This window comes from Moesziomyces antarcticus, assembly GCF_000747765.1.
Source record: "Moesziomyces antarcticus DNA, scaffold: scaffold_v10010, strain JCM 10317, whole genome shotgun sequence".
In the NCBI taxonomy this organism is placed as follows: Eukaryota; Fungi; Basidiomycota; class Ustilaginomycetes; order Ustilaginales; family Ustilaginaceae; genus Moesziomyces; species Moesziomyces antarcticus.
In genome coordinates this window covers 140,881-159,437 of record NW_014639000.1, presented here as the reverse complement: position 1 = coordinate 159,437, position 18,557 = coordinate 140,881, and the positions used below count along the sequence as shown (strand labels likewise).

The window sequence follows — 18,557 nt, the reverse complement described above, 5'->3', positions numbered from 1 at the left end:
CAAGTCGGGGAGGGATAGAGATCCGTTCGCCGCTTGTGACTGCCGAGCGATTCTTTGCTCCACCTCTCGATCCTTCTTGCACGATCAACATCCGCTTTGGTTGTAGCCACCATCTTTATCGACATGGCGGCGCTCGAGATCATCGATGCAGAGCTGGTGCGCTCGCCCTTTGCGGGCAGTATGCACTCCAAGCATTCGGACACGGATCTCACCTCTCTGTACCCTATCCACACCCCCGCAGAGCGGGCAGCAGCACTGCTCCTCCTCTCACCCTCGACGCACGACGTATGCCTCGGAGCTGGGTGGATCGACACGGACTCATCTCCGCCTCTGCGACCATCCTCCTGCTCCTCCTCMTCTTCATCTCCCTCGACGCCGGGGGAGCCGGTGGAGGGCGAGGAGAGTGAGGCGCTGCTCGTGCGTTCGTGCTCGCAGGGGTGGAGTTTGTCGTTCGAGCTTTCTGCGCACCGCCTCCCCACCGCAGGTGCCGACGAGGCCGTGGTGCGCAATATCGCCGTGGGCCTCAATCCGGTCGACTGGAAATCGGTCTCGTACAACTTTGGCATTCCCGCTTTTCCCTGGATTCTCGGCCGCGATATCGCCGCAGAGATCGTCCAGCCTCCGCAGAACAACGCCGCGGGGTGGAAGGTGGGCGATCGCGTCTGGACGTGTGCCGATTCCAGACACATGCGCGCCGGCGGCTACCAGCGCTTCTCGGTGCACAATACGCAGACGCTCGCCAAACTCCCAGACCATATCCCGGACCAGGAGGCGGCTACGCTTGGAACGGGACTCGTCACCGCTGCTGTTGCACTGTTTGCGTTCTTCAAGCTGCGATGCAACCCCGTAAATAAGGGGTTGGAGGACCAGCTGGACTCGCTCCACATCAGCGACGATGATTGGATCTTGTAAGTCCCCTCCCCCCTCGACATATGCGAGAAGACGACGGCTGACGTTTTGGTGTTCAGGATCTACGGTGGGGGTGCGGTGACGGGGTTGTATGCTGCGCAGCTGGCGCGCGCAAGCGGTGTGCGCGTAGTGGCCGTCGCATCGCAGGACAACTTTGAGTACCTTCGCTCTCTCGGCGTGAGCGTATGCGTCGACCGCCATCAACCCACATCGGCGATCCTCGACAACATCTCCGCCGAGCTCTCGGCGCGAGGAGGCAAGTTGCGCTATGCCATGGACTGCGTCTCCTCCTCCACGGCCGACGTATGTCTGCGCGCCCTCTCCCACGCCGGCACGCCGGCACAGCTGATCGCACTGGCTGGGAATCCCAAGGCTACAGCGGAGGGTGTGACGGTGCACCGCATCTCGTTTTCCACCACCTTCTACCATCCCGACGGCGTATTCGCCGCACACGTCCTCGAGTATCTCACAAGCCTGCTAGAGGCGAGGAAGCTACAGCCGTGTCGGCCGCATGTGCTTCCCGACGGTCTCGCTGGCATCAGGTATGTTGCGCCCCCCAACCAAGGCGAACGGAGAGTGAGAAGCTGATGTTCTTTGCGTGTGTGGGCAGGACGGGTCTCGAGATGCTCAGGGAGGGCAAGGCGCCGCGGGCGCACAAACTTGTGGTGTGCATCGACGACACGCCCGCTGCGGACGTCACACACCTCGGAGTGCGCACGGAGCTCGGTTGGAACGGCGTGTAGCGCGTGTATCATTGCGAATCTAGTGATGCGGTCTCTTGGTCGCGCTGTTGCTGTTCCAGCGTGGCGAGTTCGGCTCCCTGAGCCGCGACCATCCACTCGAGATCGAGTTCCTGCATAAAGCTCCTCATCGCTGTTTGTCTTCGCTCTGCCTCGATACGTGCTGCTTGGGTGTAGAGTCGGTCGTCCTTGATGTTGAGCAGTTTCTCGTAAAAGTGCGCGATGGCGGAACCGTTATACCCCTCTGCCTGCTCCGCCGGGGGTTTCGGGTCCATCTGCGCATTGTTGGGGGGCACATACAGCGGACGATTGCATTTGGCGCTGTACGCTGCACATCGCATAACCCCAATACTGCCGATCGAATCAAGACGGTCGGCGTCCGAGACACACCAGAACTCTCTGCACGACTCTAGCCACTCGCGCAGCGCCAGGTCGGCGGCACTCAGATGCTCCACCGCCTGCGCCCGACGCCGAACGTCTTTGCTCCACGATACGTTGCCCACGATCTTTTCGACCAGCGCAATTTGCTCGGGGCTGGGACGGACGCGGAGTGATGACCAGAATGGAGCTAGCACCGAAGAGGGCGTGGAGGAGGAGGAGGTGTACTTGGCGTCGGTCAGGTCGTGGAACAGCGCCCCGAGCTCGACGACGAGCATGTCGAGGGTGGGAAGTTCGGGTGAGCGCGTGAGGGCGAGTGCGAGCAGGCGCACGCGGTGGATGTGGTGGAAGTCGTGCGACGGATCGTGCGCGGCAAATGCACGCTGCACGAACGTCTGTGCGGCCGAAACGATCTCCTGACGCTGCAAAGGCGTCAGCGGTGAAGCCCCCGCCGACGAGCAGGACACCGTAGCTGATCGAGACAGCTCCGAGGGAAGCGAGTCCATCGACATGTTGCGCCTGTAAGAACTCGAGAAACGATGATGGTCCGGCTGCAAGCTGGATTGTCTTGCGCCGAGAAGAAATGCCTGCGTGACGGCACGGACTGTGCGCGATCAGCTTAACATTCGTACCGCATTTTCTCCCGCCTCCACTGATCCTCAATGCAGACTGCCACACGACAAAGCTTGCACACACAACCAAAGCATAGATAGGGGAATGTGTCGATTGCGACGGCTACGCGAAGAGCGAGGCGTCGATGCCCTTGCCGCCAAAATGCGTGATGCAGATGAGATGGTCCTCGCTCGCCGACACGATGCGTGTCGTGTTGAAGTCGACGTCAAAGATGCGCGCACGATGACATCGCAAGTCTCTCAAACACGTGCCCAGCGCCGCCGCACTCGGCCGCGACTCGCTCTGCTCTGCCTCTTGCGCATCTTCCGTGCCGTCTTGAGCATGTGCCGAGATCTCCTCTCGCGGGTGGTCGGCGTTCGATGGCTCAGAGCGGGAGGATGGGTGGCCAATGTGCCAGAGCTTGATCATGCGGTCGTAGCCGCCCGAGACGACGAGGTTGCGGATCGGACAGTACGCAACAGTACGAACGAGCATGTGGTGTTCGCCGAGCACATGCGTACACGCACCACTCAGCGTATCCCACACCCTGATCGTCTGGTCGTTCGACCCACTGACGAGCGTGGTTCCCTTGAACACGATGCACGCCAGCCCCTTGGTATGTCCGCTGAACGTATGCAGTTTGTCGCCCGACTCGAGATCCCACAGGAACATCGAACCCTCTCCGGACGCCGACACCACACGGTTCCCCTGCAGATCCACCGCATTCACCGGTCCCGTGTGCGAGAACTTTCGATACGCCACGGGCGCCTGTTCGTGCGCAACTACATCGCAGCGACGCCATACGCGCACCGTGGTGTCTTTCGATCCGGTCACGATCCAGTCTGTGCTAAACACGACGTCGAGCACGGCGGATGTGTGGTCGCGCAGCACGCAGTGGAGCCGATCGCGCTTGTCGTGCACCAGCGCCTCGACCTCCGTCTCGGTGGTGGGGGGTGCGGGTGGCGTGGCGAGGATGGCTGCAAAGTCCCACACGAACACCTGGGCGTCCGAGCTGACCGACACGAGGATCGCATCGTCGTACTGCAGCGACAGCACTGACGCCGTATGGCCCTGCAGCACATGCTTACACGCCCCGCTCTCGACGTCCCACACCCGGATCGTGCGGTCTCTCGAGCCCGAGACGAGCTTGCCGGCCGTGCCTGTGCCAACGCCGTCGTCCTGGCGGATGCAGTACACCGAGTCCTGGTGGCCGCGCAGGAACCGCTTACTCGGCTCAAACATCTTTGTGACTCGCGCTGTAGAGTCGACCGTCGCATCGGTGCGCGACGGCTCGTGACCGCGCAACCAACGCTGCTCCAGCACGTGCCGATCGCGATACAGCCGCGTCCAGTTGAGCGACGCCGCAAAGAACTCCTCGGCCTCGGCGACTTCGGCGAAGTTCGAGTCGAGCGAGTGGCGTCGTGAGCTGTTTGCATCCGTCCCCGCGGCAGTGGAGTTCGCGCTGGGTTGGCGGGACATGGGCGCATCGTGTGCAAAGTACGAGCTGGCAGCGGCTTCCTGTGCGCGCCTTGCGCCCGCCGGAGTCGAAGGCGCCGGCCTTGCGGGACTAAGGAACAGCCCAAACCTTCCTGTTGCGGCCGTGGGCGAGCGCAACGGACTCATAGGTGCTGCCACACTGCTGGGCGAAACCGCCTCGCCGCGCCTCCTGCTGGATTCTTCGGTGGTGCCGAGGCTGAGGCCCGCCAGCGGGAACGACGGAATGTGCAGTGTCTCTCGCCAGCTCTTGAGTGCGGCGAGTCTGTCGAGGTAGGGGCTGGACGTCGATGCGGCTTTGCGCTGTTCCTGTAGCCTGCGTGGGCGTTCTGCCTCTTCGCGCGCTGCGGTGCGTCTAGCATGCGCCTCGATCCGCTTGAGCTCCGCCTGGTGCTGCAACACCATGGGTGCATCTTCGCGAATCGCCCACCCCGGCCGGCTGAAGAACAAGCTGCGCCAGACGGCCTGATCCATCGCAATCGCGCGCCAGCGCTTCGACACCCCCGCCGCAGCGAGCAGATCCACGTGCGAATCGAGCATGAATAGGATGCACAGCGCGAGCTCAGGCGGAAGATGCGAGAGAAAGTCGACGCCAGCGCGACGGGCGAGTGCGGCCTTGTCGGTGGGCGAGAGCGGGTCTGCATCCACGTAGCACGCCTCATCGTCGAGCGTGAGCGTTGCTGATGCTGCTGCGAGGTCGGCGTCAATGGGGTCCGGGTGGATTGAGGAAGAGCACGTGGCGTATGAACGCCCGCTCCACGAGACGCGCTCGCGCCTCAACGCACTCCTTGTCCGTGCGAGCGCGAAAAGATCAGCTGCATCGGAGGGGGAGCCTGGCCGTGCGGTAAAGTATCCATCTGCGTCCGAAGCGGCGCTCTGCTGCGACGGCGAGCGAAACATCTCTTCCGCCGGCGTTGCCACGACCAAGAGCGCATCGGTGCGCGACGATGTCGAGGCCTCCGTAGCACGGCGGTTGGTCGCAGAAGCTGCAGCATGGGGGGTTGGTGCAGGTGTGTCCATGGAAGCAGTGGGACTGGGGGATGGATCTGGGCTAGTGGCGGATAGAGGAGTGATAGACCCACTAGTTCCCGAGCGTAAGAGGTTCCTGCGTCCGCCTCTGTGCGGTTCGGTCTCGTCGGCAGGTGAACTGAGCGGCGAGGTGGCGGTGACGCTGCGAAGCGAGTCGGCCGGACTGAGCGATGCGCGGCGGTAGCAACCAGAAGCGACCGCATCGTCGGCGATCAGCGCAGCCTCGTTGGGCGCAGGCGAGCGCAGCAGCTCCACCGCATCGTCGACGGGAGACGCAGCGCGTGACATGGTCCGAGAGCACTTCCTGAGCAAGTGGTGGCGGTTAGACTGCCGCCATGGTGCGATGCCCGCGAGAGGTGTCGTACAATGTGGGCGGGGTGGCGAGGTGGCGACCGAATATAAGACGCCACGGTATCCGAGTTGCCGCCAAGTCGAAGCGCTGTTGACTATGTCTGAAGCGTGCCAAGCTGGTGTGTGTGGCTGTTGCTGCGCCGAGTGGTGGGGAGACGGTGGGAAGCGCATGTTGCTCAGATCTCGGCATGTGGGGTCAGCCCAAAATTCCCACCCACTCACATCGTTTCCATTTCACAAAAACACCCTCATTTTCCCCGACCCGCACACAATATGCAGTCGGCATTCGCGGTGACAAAAGATGCATTGCGACGAACAGCGCGCCCGATTACAGAACCGTCAATGGGACTACAAGATCTGTCTTGCAGCAGCATGTGAGCTGGCTTCCATGCCGCGGCCCAATCCTGCGCCGAGTGGTGCTGCGGGTGCAAACGAGCTGGGCGACGACATCTGGGTGGTGGCCATGGCTGGCCTGGGCATGGGTGCGCCGAATCCAGCGCCGTAGGGCATCATGCGCACACCGCCGCCTGGCTGCTGCGGCATGGGATCGTGCGGGCCCAACGGCCCCAACGGACTCGTGGGGCCGTTGGAGCTGCCGCTGTACGGCGACCTCCTGCCGCCACTCCACCCCATACCCTCCGCCGCAGACAGGTAGTCGCCGCCGGTGGGCGGCAGGCCGTCCCTGTATCCGGTGGGACTGGTGGGGCTGGTGGGCGAGAGTGCGTCGTGGTCATCGGCCATCATGATCGAGTGCATGCGGCTCGTGCGATTGTTGGCCTGGAACCTGCTTGTCCTGCGCGCGTCGCCCTTGCCTACGCTGTCCACCCGGCGCAGCTGCCTTGACGCGCCGGCACCGGCTCGGTCCGTGTTGTTGGACGTGGTGCGGCGCATGTTGGACCCACCTGCGTACTCGCTGCCCGGCATGGCGTCTTGATCCTGCTGCAGGAACATGGATTTCCTATAGGTGCCTGGACCGATACTGTCGATGCGACTGCGTCGTGATGCGGCGGTATCGTTGGAAGAGCCGAGATGCGGTTGGCCGTAGCGCGAGCGTCGATTCTTGGACGTGGCTGGTGGTGGCCCGCGTGCAAACGACCTCTGCTGCGGATTGTGCTGCGCCAGGCTGCCGCGTCGGGGCAAGACTCCGGCGGGCGGTCCTCCAAGATAGCTGTTGCGGGCCTCGCGCATTTCGGACGGTGCGCCGCCGTTGATGGCGTTGTGGTCAAAGATCTGGCCGGGCGTGAATCCGGAGCCGTCTGGCAGTACGGATGATGCGGGGATGAGAGCGTTGGCCGAGTGGGGCGCGTCGTAGGAATCGTCGGCCGCGGCGTGGAGTGGAGGATGGGAGCCGCTGACGTTGCGGCGGAATGCAGCGGAGGCGGCGGGACCGGGCAGCTCGATACCGCTGCTGGCGCCGCGGGCATGGCCGTTCCTAGGAGCGCCGAAGCGATGCGAGTCGTCTCCACTGAAGCTGCCTGCGCTATTGCTGGGGATCATGCCAAAGCCGCCGTTGGGACCGGGCGCGCCGTTGCCGTAGCCATTGGAGCTGCCGAGCGAGCTGTCGCCTTCGTCGTAACGCCCACCTCTGCCCATGGGCTGGGCCGAGTCGAGAAGGCCAGCTTTTGGATTGGAGACGTCGTGCATCGATTCGTTGCCGCGGTAGTTGGCGCCGAGCGTGGCAGCGGCGGAGCCGTAGCCAGCTGCGGAAGGCTGGAACATGCCTTTTGAGTGGTGCTGTGGGCGTGGATCGGCGCGTGGGCGGTTGACGAACTTGCAGGTGATGCCGATGAGGACAAAGAGGAGGAAGGTGCCTAGGAATCCACCGAGGATGATGGCGACCACAGGCGCCTCGAGACTCGAAGTCTGCTCTGCAATGGAGGAGGTCTTTTTTGGGTCTGCGGAGCCGGACTTGGTGGCGCCGCTGGCGAGCGACTGTGTGGCGGACGCGGTGGCCCTGGCAGCGAGGTTGGCGCGACGGACAACATGCTTTACGAAGCCTTTTGGCATGTCGTCGTGGAACGCCATTGTGGAGGAGAGACGGCGTGGAGCTCCAGGATGTGCCTGTGCCGTCTATGGATCGCGCGTGTCGGACGGCTTACTGCAGATTTGGCGTTGCAAAGGGGGGACAGTGCGTTGGCGGACGGCTGCTCGCGATATAGACTGAGCAAATGGCGCGCAGTGGCAGGGCGGATGCGCGAGGATCTGAGCTACTCCTAGCAAGAGGATCGATTCGAAAGCAGGACAAGAAAAGCACGCTATTGTGGGTATGCTGGGCGGGCTGCTGGCTGCGTATGCTTTGGAGTCGATGTAGTATTTGGGACGTCCAGCGATCTGTGGATGCAATACGGGCTTCAAACGAATGTGGGCACTGCCGAAACAAGGAGCGAACTGGAAAACCGGGGGCAGGGAGGAAGATGCAATCCGAGACAAAGTGGATGGGAGCCGAAGCTGCGCGGGATGAGGAGTGCGATGGTGGAGTGAAGGTGGAGTGAAGGAAGAAGAAGGCAGGGGATGATGGTGGTGTGGAAGCCGCCCAAAATTGCAACAGCGAGACGCCCAAGAAGGGCCGAAGCGCGGGCATGAGAGAGACAAAGAGACAGAGAGACAGAGCGACAGAGCCGAGGGGAGCCAGCAGAGGAGCGCAGCAGCCAAGTCACTGTAAAGCGTGAAGCGGCTCGCGGCGTGCCAAATTGAATCGGCCTGACAGCGTGGGTTCGCGCTCATGCATTGGAGCTGCATTGGAGCTGCATTTCGAGCTGCGTTTCGAGCTGCAGCGTCGCCCTGCTGGCCATCCAACGCACGCCGAGTCGACGCGCCGACCTGCCGCCCTCTCGCAGCGCAACGCATGGCGTCTTTGGCACCTGCAGCGATTGCAACCCACCCTTGCACCCACACACTTGTCTTTCCCTTTGACACTTGGACACTCGGCACGTCGGCTTGGCCCCTCATATCTACAAAGGTGGGCGTCTGCGTATGGTTTCATCAAACGCTCGGCTTTTGTCTTTCATGCTGCCATTAGGAGAAGGATGCCCCTGTGATCACGACGAGGGCGATCCAAGCGGGTGCGGCGATGCTGCATTGGCAATGCTGCAGCCACCACCGATTTTCCTAAACAAAAAAAAAAAAAAAACACGTCGACCAAGGGTTGGTTTGGCTCTTTGCTCTGCTGTCACGCCCAGCATGCCTAGACGCGTGTACGCTCGGCATCTTGCCCAACCCCTCTCGGACTTGGCTCACGCCGCCTCGGCTTCGGCTCGTCCCCTTTGAATCCATGCGCCCGCCTCACCCACCCATCGCCGATTCCACATCCACATCAATCGCCGATACCACTATGGCATGCATGCTGCACTCATCCAGCCTCTGCTGCTTTGATTCTCACAGATACGTCACCTGCGTACCCCTACACGCCAAAACCCAAGCCGAATGTCAGCATACAGTACTCATGTTGTCTCGGCGTGGTAGGAACTTACATCTTGATGGTGGCGAGCACCTTGTTCCACACGAGCAGGATCCAGTTGAAGCCCAGCACGCCGCTGCCTGCCGATGCACCGCCCGAAGTGCGCCCGACGAGCTTGTTGCGCGTCTCGCGCACCGCTGCGTTTCGTCGTGTCGTCGTAGCACTGACCGATGCAGGCGTCCTGCGCACCACGCGGTAGAACACCAGCATCATGACGATCGCCGACATGAGCCACGTGCGCGGCTGACTCGACTTGCGCCAGTCAAACATGGCCGTGAGCGTCGAGAGCAGCGACGACGAGCTCGACGCCCCACCACGCACGGGGTCGCGCCGAGACGATGACGAGCCCGCCTGGCGATGGTCGCCCTCGATGTAGCGAGACAGGTGCGCGCGCGTCGAAGCGTAGCCGGCGTCGTCCTTGAAGCGCGTCTCCTTGGTCTCGCGTGCCTCGCGCGCCTCTTTGCGCACCGACCGGCGCGAGTGGTTCGATGCCGCCGACGTGCTGCTCTCGTTGCCCGCGTCCGACGAGCGCGACGAGCTCGATCGACGCATCGACCGACGTGCCGACTTGGCCTCTTCCTCCATACCCGAGGCAGTCGACGTCGCCTTGCTCGAGCCCTCGGCGCTGCGAGTCGAACCAGGCGAAATGGCGGGGCTCGTCGACGACGAAGAGCTCGACTCGCCCGCACCGTTGCGCGGCGAAAAGTACGTGGGCGACTGGCTTCGCTTTCGATGCGACGATCCGCCTGTCTCCGCCACCGTGCCCGACGCCAGCGGCGACGACTGAGCCGAATCCTGAGCGCCCGAGTCCGTCTTGCTGGACAGGAAGTTGCCGATGCCCGATGCGATATCGCGTGCCTTGCTGGCGGCCTTGCTCGCGCCTTTGCTGGTCGTGTTGGCGGCAGCCGCCGCCGCCGCCGCCTGCTTTGCCTGCTTGTCTTCCTCGGCACGCTTGTGCTTTTCTTCGGTGTAGGCCTTCTGGGCGCTGGCGATGGCGTCCTGCTCGCGCTGCGTCTGCGCCGTGAGATGCGCCTGCGCTTCGCCGATCTGCTCCAGCAGCCCAAACTTGACCGATTCGGCCAGACTCGAGTAGCCCACAAACTCGCGCGCATACTCCCACTCGCCCAGCCGCGAAGCGAGCACGTGCAGCGAGTAGAGCCCCACGATGTTCTCGTACGCAGCCGCTGCCCTGGGCGTGGGCGGCGCGGCGCCGAACGCCGACGAAAACGACGCTAGATACCACTCGGCGATCAGGCGTGCCGCATTGGTGCCGGTGCGCGTGGCGGGCTCGAGAGCGTCCAGCCTCAGCGCTGCCAGCACCGCAGACGACACTACCGACGCCGGCAGTTCAATCGCCAGGTGGATCGTCTCGGGCGTCGGGTCGAGCGAAGGCGCATCCGCGTCGCTGGATGTGTGCGAGCACAGTCGGAGTGCCTCGAACCACAGGTGGCTGATCAGGCTCAGCGGCTGCTTGGAAAGCAGCAACGCCACCCGATCCATCGCTGCACCGTCCGAGCCGGCTTTCTGCTTGGCCTGCGTGAGGGCGTCGGTGACGCTAGCCAAGGTGCGTTGATCGGTATACACCTGCGTGAACACCGTGAGTCGAAGCACGGCGATCTTTTCCACGAGCTTCTGGACGTCCAGGTCGGCATCGTTGAGGAACGACGAGGCGGTCAGGCTACTGCCCAGCTGATTCGACGCCGAGATCAGGTCGGCCGCCAGCTGGCTCTGCACCAGCGCGGTGGGCAGGTCCTTGGCGAGAAAGGCGCGTGCGGCTCTGGCATAGTGCGACTTGGCAGCCTTGGTGCGCGAGAGCGTCTGGCTGTCGTCGAGCGACGATGCGGCCGAAGCCGGCCGTTTGAGCTCTGAAGCAGACGCAGACATGGACTGCGACAGCGACAGATCAGCTGGCGCAGCCGCCGCGGCAATGTCCGGTACCGGCATGAGCACAGTCGAGGGCTTGGTGGCAGATTAAGGATCTGAAGCAAGGTGGAAGCGACCGTGCGTGAGAGTGGAGAGTGGAGAGTGGAGAGAGGAGAGTGGAGAGAGTGGGCAAAGCGGGCCGGGCGAGCGAGGCAGACTTTACCGGTCGAGCGAGCCGCTTCTTCAGCCGGAGCCCCACCGAAAGAGGCGGCTGACGCTCTCGCGCGGTAGAATCACGCGCGCCTTGCTCTGTGGAGGAAAAAGTGGGATTTCAGGGTCTTGATTCGGCCCCACCCATTCTGCCCACCACCTTCGCACCTTGTCATCGGCTCATCACCCACACGGCGACCTCGCTGGCTTCCGACGGCCATGATCTGAACGTCAACCACCCTGCGATCGAGCACATAATGACCGACGATGGGCTCACCGACGACGCAGCGGTCGAGGCGATCACGACGGCGTTTCTCTCGGCGCCCACCGCCAAGCAGCAGCTGCTGACGCGGCTCATGAAGAGCACCGACAACCGCCACCAAGAGTTTTGCCTGCACCTCACGCGTGCCGACTGTCCCGATGCTGCCAGCTGCCAGAAGCTGCACTTCAAGCCCATCGTCTACCCGCACACCGATGCGGCGTACGGCCACTGCAGCTACCTCAACACGTGCCACCGCACCGCCTCGTGCAAGTACCTCCACTTTGAGCTCGACACGGACCCTCCACAGGCGCCGTTTGTCTTCTCCACCACCAATGCACGCCATGCGTACGGGCCGGACTCGGACGAGGCGCGCGAGATCGGGCTCATCCATCCGCGGCGCACGCTGCTCGAGAACGGATTCGGCGAGTGGGTCCGCGGCGATGGGGCGCAGCAGGAGGCGCAGTGGATCGACTGCGACCTCAAGCAGTTCGACTACACGATGTTGGGCAAGTTTGATGTCATCCTCGCCGATCCGCCGTGGGACATCCACATGTCGCTGCCGTACGGCACGATGAGCGACGACGACATGCGCGCCATGCCGGTGCCCGTGCTGCAGGACGAGGGGCTGCTGTTTCTGTGGGTGACGGGGCGAGCGATGGAGCTCGGGCGCGAACTGCTCGCGCACTGGGGATATACACGCATCGACGAGCTCATCTGGGTCAAGGTCGGTCAGACCCAACGACTCATCCGCACCGGCCGCACGGGACACCATCTCAACCACACCAAGGAGCACTGCCTTGTTGGCGCCAAGTTGCGCTGCGACGATGCGGATGTTGCCAGCGCGCCCATTGCGGGGTCGTCGCAGCGCTATGTCGGGAGTAGGGCGGCGGGAGTGCCGCCTCCGCTGCCCGAGTGGATGCACCGCGGCCTTAATGCGGACGTGATCGTGTCCGAGGTGCGCGATACCTCGCGCAAGCCCGACGAGCTGTACGCCATGATCGAACGGCTCTGTCCGGGCGGTCGCAAGGTGGAGCTGTTTGGAAGACGGCACAACGTGCGCAGGGGCTGGATGACGCTGGGCAACCAGCTCAAGTCGGATCATGTGCTCGATGCCACGCTCCGAGATCGGCTGAGGGCGTTTCGCGAGCACCAGGCACAGCAGCTTGCGGCTCCGTACTCGCATGTTGCGCAGGCATATCCGGCAGCAGCGGTACCACACACCTTCGGCTTGGCTGCACACCAGCATTCGGGCTGCGGATAATTTGCAGTGTTGCGATAGATGCGATAGATGCGATTGCAGTGCGGTTGTGCGGGGTGGTGGTGACCGGTGCGCTTGAGGCCAGGGTCCAGTTCTGCCGGCTCGTTGGCATGCGGGTGAGTGGGAACGGGCATTTCACGAGCCAAAACATTTCAGTCGCATCACCCCGCGCGTCTGCCCGGTTGGGATGGGAGTGGCGACCGCTTGTTCAACCGCGGTCGAGCGCGCTTGCGGTTCCCACCTTGCGGTCCGCAGTGTTGCTTCCGAGCCGAGCGCTCACCGAAGGCTCACTGGTGCATTGTTGTTAAAAACCCCGCATCGGCCTCCACCATTCGCTCCACCATCCTTGACATTCTCTATCGTTGCTGTTTCGAAGATGGTGGGATCGCTAGCGGGACGTACGGCCTTCATCACGGGCGGATCACGGGGGATCGGACTGGAGATCGGCAAGTGCCTCGCCTCGCGCGGTGCCAACGTTGTCATCGCCGCCAAAACCGCCACGCCGCATCCCAAACTGCCCGGGACGATCTACACTGCCTGCGACGAGATCGCTGCCGAAGCGGACAAAGCCGGCTCTGGCGCCAAAGCTCATCCTGTCCAGCTGGACATTCGCGATGCCACTGCGGTCGAATCCGCGATCAACGCGGTTGCCGACAAATTCGGCGGGTTGGATATGGTGATCAACAACGCTAGTGCGATCAACATGACTCCGACCAAGGATGCAGCGGTCAAGAGTTACGACTTGATGAACGGTATCAACGCACGAGGATCCTGGCTCGTCTCTCGATTCGCCCTACCCCACCTCCTCACCTCCGCCGCAAAGGGTAACAATCCCCACATCCTTACCCTCTCACCCCCGCTCAACTTCAACACGCTCTCAACGACTATTGGCCAGAAAGATCCACCCGCCATCTTTCCGTACCAGTTTGCGCAAACGGCAAGTGCATACACCATCGCCAAGTTCGGAATGTCCCTCCTCACCCTAGCCCTTGCCGCCGAAACCACAGGCAAAGTGGCGGTCAATTCGCTCTGGCCGTACACGCTCATCGCCACAAGCGCAATGAAGATCGTCAGTAAAGACGCGAGCGTCCAGGAACGCAAGTGGCGCAACCCAGCCATCGTTGCCCAAGCAGCTGCCCGCATCGTAGAGGAAACCGCCGAGAGCTTTACGGGAAAGTTCCTCGTCGACGAGTTGTACCTCCGCGAAAAGGGGTTCACCAACAACGACCTACACAAGTTCAACGTGGATGAAACCACAGACGTGAACGACCTCGCAGAAGATCTCTACATCAGCCAGGAACTTCGAGACGCCATCAACGCCGCTCGCCAATCCTAAATCGCCCTACCAATCAAAACACACTGTACCTCCCCCTCTTCTCCTCACTAATGACACGATCTTGCACCATTTTCCCACGTTGGAAGAATCTGCGCCAAAACAACCAGCATCTTGAACGATGCACCTTTTTTCGTGTGTGTGTGTGGGGGGGGGGGGGGGGGGGGAAAGGTCTACTCGAGCTCGAAAATCGCCTCTTCCTCGTCCTCTTCCGCCGTGACGACGGGCAGGGTGAGTGGCGAGTGCGGCGCGGCCGCCGAGCTTCCCGCCCTGAGCCGCTGCGTTGCCGGATGAGGCGCGAACCTCCCCACCGCTGCGGCGTGCTTGTGTGCGCTGCCCTCTGGAATCGCAATCCCGCCCTCGCCGGCCTGCTGGCGGTGCGATCCAATCGCCGACAGCGGCGGCGAAAACGGCGAGCCCGCCGCACTCCCCGGTGAACCAACAGCGCCGTTGAGCGGACGCTCGGCAAACGACCCGCTCAACCGGCCTGCTGCCCCACCACCCACCGCGAAGCCCAACGGACTACGGTGCGGCAGCACCGATGAGGGTGCCGTTGGGCCGAGGGCAAACTCGTCCAGACTGCCCGGTACGCGAAGTGCAGACTGCGAGCTCTGCGAGAATGACGATGCAAACGCTGGCCTTTCGGTCGCTCCTACTGACCCGAACACGCCATCTGCCAGCCCGGTGTCGCTGGTGCCTCCGGTGCGCAGATGCATGCGGCTCAACCCGGCCGCCAGACCCTGTGGCAGACTCTGACCTGGCGCATGTGCCGCCGTCCGACTGGCCGAGCTCGACAAACTGCCACCCTCGCGAAAAGCATAGGCATCCAGCCCACTCCCGCCCTGCTTTTGCTGCTGGAATCCCGTGGCGATGTTGCTGGCCTTGGCGCGTTCGGCGCCGATAGCCGACCTGCCAAAGCCGAGCGACGACCCGTAGCCCGCGTGCGACGGCATGCTCTGCGCCACCGTCACGCGCTCGTCCTTGCCCGCAAACGAGCTCGACAGACCGTGGCTGCGTCGTCGGCGCTCCAGCTCCGCCGGCGTCAGCAGGTCCGACAGACTCGACGGCAAAAAATCCTCGGCATCCTCGATCTCCTCTACATCGCGCTCGCCGCGCCCGATCGACTGCGACGACGCACCGCGCATGCCGGTCCACAGACCCGCACCGTCGTCCAGACGACCCATACTGCGCGCCCCGAACGTGTCCCGGTTGGAACGCGCAAACGGCCCAGCACCACCCTCCGAGTCCTGGCTCCCGCTGAAGAACAGCGAGTGCCCGCCAGGATGGCTGAACGGACTCGAGCCGAAGACGCGCGCAGCCGAGGCCGACGTTCCAAACGCCGCAGCTGCAGCCGACGAGTCCAGGCCACCAAACGGCTGAGGCGCGGACAAGGACGCACTCAGGCTCTGAGACAGCGAGCCAGGTCGTTGGAACGAGGTGCTTCCCGTGAACGACGTCGACATGGGCGCGTCAGGCACCGCGGCAGACGCGAGTGCACCGCCCTCGAAGCCGGCCCTGTCGGCGCTGGCCACGCCGCCCGTCGGTCCGCCAGGATGCAAGTCCTCTGGCATTCCAAACGGCAGATCGTGGTCGCGCGATGCAAACGAAGCGTTGCGGTTGGATCCTTGCACTGGCAGCTGCGATGGCATCGGACCCGCCACACCCGCGCGAGTCGGCAGTGCCTGCTGGGGACCGTTGGACCCCTGAGCTTGCGTCTGCGAGAGCTGCGACGAAGCCTGTCGGGGCGCGTTGCTCTTGGCTTGCCCCGCCGGCGACAGATGCGGCTGACCAGCCACATTGGCGCCGGCAGCCATGGCGTGCTGGGGCGGCTGCGGGAGGGGCTGCCCGTGCTGGGCAGCGCGCTTGTTCTTGCGGTCCATGCTCATGGGCTGGCCAGGCAGCACGTGGGCTAGGGCGCACTTGTGGCCGAAGCGGCAGTTGCCCTTCAGAAACCACTGGCAAACGGACTTCTGCCCACCATCTCCGGGGAGCGTGTGGGCAAAGGGACAGGATGCGCCGGCCGAACATCCATTACTCCGAAAAAACTTGCACGGGACCTGGCCGAGCGCTTCCTTCTTCTTGGAACTCAGCTTGGCGTTGGCCAAAGCGCTGCCAGAGTCCTTGTCGTCCACCAGCTCGTCGATGCCAGCAGCCGCGCCGCGCTCGCGCGAGTCGGTTCCGGATCCCGCGGCGTCAGGATCCGAGCTGACGCCTTCGTCGGCCGCGCGCGCCTTGCGTCCTCGTGGCTGCGAGTCTTCGTCGGCGGGCTTGGTGGGGGATCCAGACCCTGCAGTAGCAGCGGCAGCGGCGGCAGCAGCAGCAGCAGCCTCCTGCTCGCGTCGTGCTTGTTCGATGCGAAGCTTGCGCCGACCGAGCTCGGTGTTGAGCCCAGACTCGGCGAGGATCTCCCAGTCCTCCTTGACGACCTTGGGCTTGGGTGGCAGCTGGGACGCTCCGGCAGCAGTGGCGGCAGTGGTGGCAGCGACAGTGGTGGCAGTTGCGGCAGCTGCATTGCTGTTGGTGGTGATGGCTGTCGTGGGATCAGTTGGCGAGGCGCGCGAGGCCGTGGTAGTGGATGGCAATGGCGAGGCAGCCTTCTTCTCGGGAGACGCAGCCGAGCGACCACCGCGTTTCTGACGCAGAGCTTCCTCGCGAAGCGGGTTGCCCTGAAGCAAAAGACACAGCACCTTGGCGTTGCAGCGGTCCTGCATCTTGTCGATGTCGGCCGAGGTGGGGCGGTTGAGCACGCGCACGAGCTGGCGCGTCGAAAAGCCTGGAGCTGGTTCGCTCGCTTCCTGTGGCTTGCTGGGTGCTTCCACGTTACCGATGGCCTGGTCGAAGGACTGGATGCGCTGCGAGCCAAAGAGGCTCTCGATCTTGACCAGGTCGTCGAGCTCGCATCCAGACAGGTCGAGCACAGACAAACTGGGTAGGACGTCCTTGGATGCACCGACTGAACCCTCGGAGGTAAAGACGTCGTCGCCGATGCCGCAACCTTGCAAGCCAAGATCTTCCAGTGCAGCCAGGTTCTGGAAGAGAGAGACCGAGACGGGAGCGCGGATGCTGTTGTAGCCGAGATTGAGCGTCTTGAGAGCTGTGGGGAGCAAGATCACGCCGGTCTGCTCGGCTTGGGCATTCTGGCTGGACTTGCTGCGACGGTTGGCAAGGTCCGGGATGCCGAAAGCGGCGTTGGAGAGGCGGTTATGGCTGAGGTCGAGCGATCGAAGCGCGCGCATGGGTGCGTTGAGGGGATCCGCATTGGCAGTCAGCGGCTTGCGGTCCTTTTTGGAGGGCGAGAGGCCAGCCCAGACGCCGTTCTCTTGCGTCTGGTTCTCCTTGTCCCAAGCCTGGCGCTGAGTACGAGCCGACTGGACATCGCTCTCTTTCCAGAGCGTCTGGATCTTGTTGTGCGACAGGTTGAGCGTGACGAGGTTGTCGAGGGCGAGCAGGCAGTGCGGGAAAGAGGTGAGGCCGTTGTTGGAGAGCGAAAGCGTGGTGAGGGCGGAGAGTTGGAAGAAGGCGGGAGGGAGGCTGGGAAGCTTGTTGCTGTGGAGCTCGAGGCGCTTGAGGCCACGGAACTCGGCGAGCTTTTCTGGGAGAGAGGCGAGCTCGTTGTTGCTGAGCTGGAGGGTGTGCACTTCCTCTCGCATGTACCACGGCTGGCGATCATCCTCGGGGATCTGAAGGAACCAAGACGGAGGATCGTCGGCGAGAAGAGACAGGAGCAACGCTGGAACTTGTTGGAGCGACGGGGATCGGGAGGAGAGGTTGACCTTGCCGTTTTGTATGCTGAGACGCACGATGTCCTCTTCGGACTTTTGGTTGAGATTCATGTCGGGCGCTGACGAGGCCGAGCTGCGTTGTGCAGCCGCCGAGCCGGGCCTGGAGGTGGGCTTGGGCGAACCAAAGGGGCTGGCAATGGAAGCATCGAGGTCGCGGCCGAAGTGCGGCAGGAGGTTGGACTTGGTGAGGGTGTCGCCGCTGTCGTCTCCGCTGGGAAGCGGAGTGCTCGGTTTGGACGGCGAAGAGGAGCGCGAACGATGCTCGGCCCTCTTTGCGGCGAGAGCAGCGCGCACCGCCGCCGACATTCGGCGTCACTACCAAGCTTTTCGGCTGACTAGGTTGGATCGAGGAAGTGCCAGATGCAGAGTCGAAGCGATCCGAGTCACTGCCTGTATGACGATCGCAAGGTGATGTGGACGTTGCCGTAGCTTGCGGATGGTGCTGGAGCGTGAATGAGAAGGAGCGGGGTGGGTTGGGGAGCTCCTGTGACAGTTGACAACGACGCCGCTGCTCTTCCGAGATGGAACGGCCTTGAGCTGCACCAGGCAACGCGGGCCGGACTGGATCGGGCTTGCAAACACGTTGCTATCGGATGCCGGCTGTGGGAAGAGGCGCGTGTGCGGTTCTCGCTTGCCACGCTCTGACTCGAAAAGCCCTGCGAATCACGGCTGCACCGAGCGCTCGCCTCTTCTGGGCGTCCCTGGCCGAGCTGCACGCTTGGCGCGTAGCTGCAGTCCGTGTGTGTGCCTTTCTCCTTAGCCGCGCCGCATCCCGACGCAAAGCCAAGCCCGACCCAACCCAACACATCCCTTTCCCTGCTCCGAGGCGCGTGCCCACACCTGCATCCAATCAACGCGCAGCGCAGCGCCAGCTTTGGC

General features: G+C 63.3%; 7 protein-coding genes across 7 annotated transcripts; 3 read left to right on the top strand and 4 right to left on the bottom strand.

Moving 5' to 3' along the window:
- Positions 1-123: 123 nt before the first annotated feature.
- PAN0_010d3980 (quinone oxidoreductase) lies at positions 124-1,652 on the top strand (the record flags this gene model as incomplete). Its single annotated transcript, XM_014800436.1, has 3 exons — positions 124-908; positions 969-1,451; positions 1,520-1,652. The coding sequence occupies 3 exons, from the start codon at positions 124-126 to the stop codon at positions 1,650-1,652; spliced, it is 1,401 nt and encodes a 466-aa protein (XP_014655922.1).
- An 8-nt stretch (positions 1,653-1,660) lies between these two features.
- Positions 1,661-5,450, bottom strand: PAN0_010c3979 (F-box WD repeat containing protein lin-23; the record flags this gene model as incomplete). The annotated part of the gene is made up of 2 exons (XM_014800435.1): positions 1,661-2,546; positions 2,767-5,450. 2 exons carry the CDS (start codon positions 5,448-5,450, stop codon positions 1,661-1,663), a joined length of 3,570 nt encoding a protein of 1,189 aa, XP_014655921.1.
- A 411-nt stretch (positions 5,451-5,861) lies between these two features.
- On the bottom strand, positions 5,862-7,538 carry PAN0_010c3978 (uncharacterized protein; the record flags this gene model as incomplete). Its single annotated transcript, XM_014800434.1, has 1 exon — positions 5,862-7,538. One exon carries the CDS (start codon positions 7,536-7,538, stop codon positions 5,862-5,864), a length of 1,677 nt encoding a protein of 558 aa, XP_014655920.1.
- Positions 7,539-8,979: 1,441 nt separating this feature from the next.
- On the bottom strand, positions 8,980-10,914 carry PAN0_010c3977 (uncharacterized protein; the record flags this gene model as incomplete). The annotated part of the gene is made up of 1 exon (XM_014800433.1): positions 8,980-10,914. One exon carries the CDS (start codon positions 10,912-10,914, stop codon positions 8,980-8,982), a length of 1,935 nt encoding a protein of 644 aa, XP_014655919.1.
- A 386-nt stretch (positions 10,915-11,300) lies between these two features.
- PAN0_010d3976 (MT-A70-domain-containing protein) lies at positions 11,301-12,566 on the top strand (the record flags this gene model as incomplete). The annotated part of the gene is made up of 1 exon (XM_014800432.1): positions 11,301-12,566. The coding sequence occupies one exon, from the start codon at positions 11,301-11,303 to the stop codon at positions 12,564-12,566; it is 1,266 nt and encodes a 421-aa protein (XP_014655918.1).
- A 373-nt stretch (positions 12,567-12,939) lies between these two features.
- On the top strand, positions 12,940-13,899 carry PAN0_010d3975 (short-chain dehydrogenase; the record flags this gene model as incomplete). The annotated part of the gene is made up of 1 exon (XM_014800431.1): positions 12,940-13,899. One exon carries the CDS (start codon positions 12,940-12,942, stop codon positions 13,897-13,899), a length of 960 nt encoding a protein of 319 aa, XP_014655917.1.
- A 170-nt stretch (positions 13,900-14,069) lies between these two features.
- On the bottom strand, positions 14,070-17,984 carry PAN0_010c3974 (uncharacterized protein; the record flags this gene model as incomplete). The annotated part of the gene is made up of 1 exon (XM_014800430.1): positions 14,070-17,984. One exon carries the CDS (start codon positions 17,982-17,984, stop codon positions 14,070-14,072), a length of 3,915 nt encoding a protein of 1,304 aa, XP_014655916.1.
- Positions 17,985-18,557: the final 573 nt, after the last annotated feature.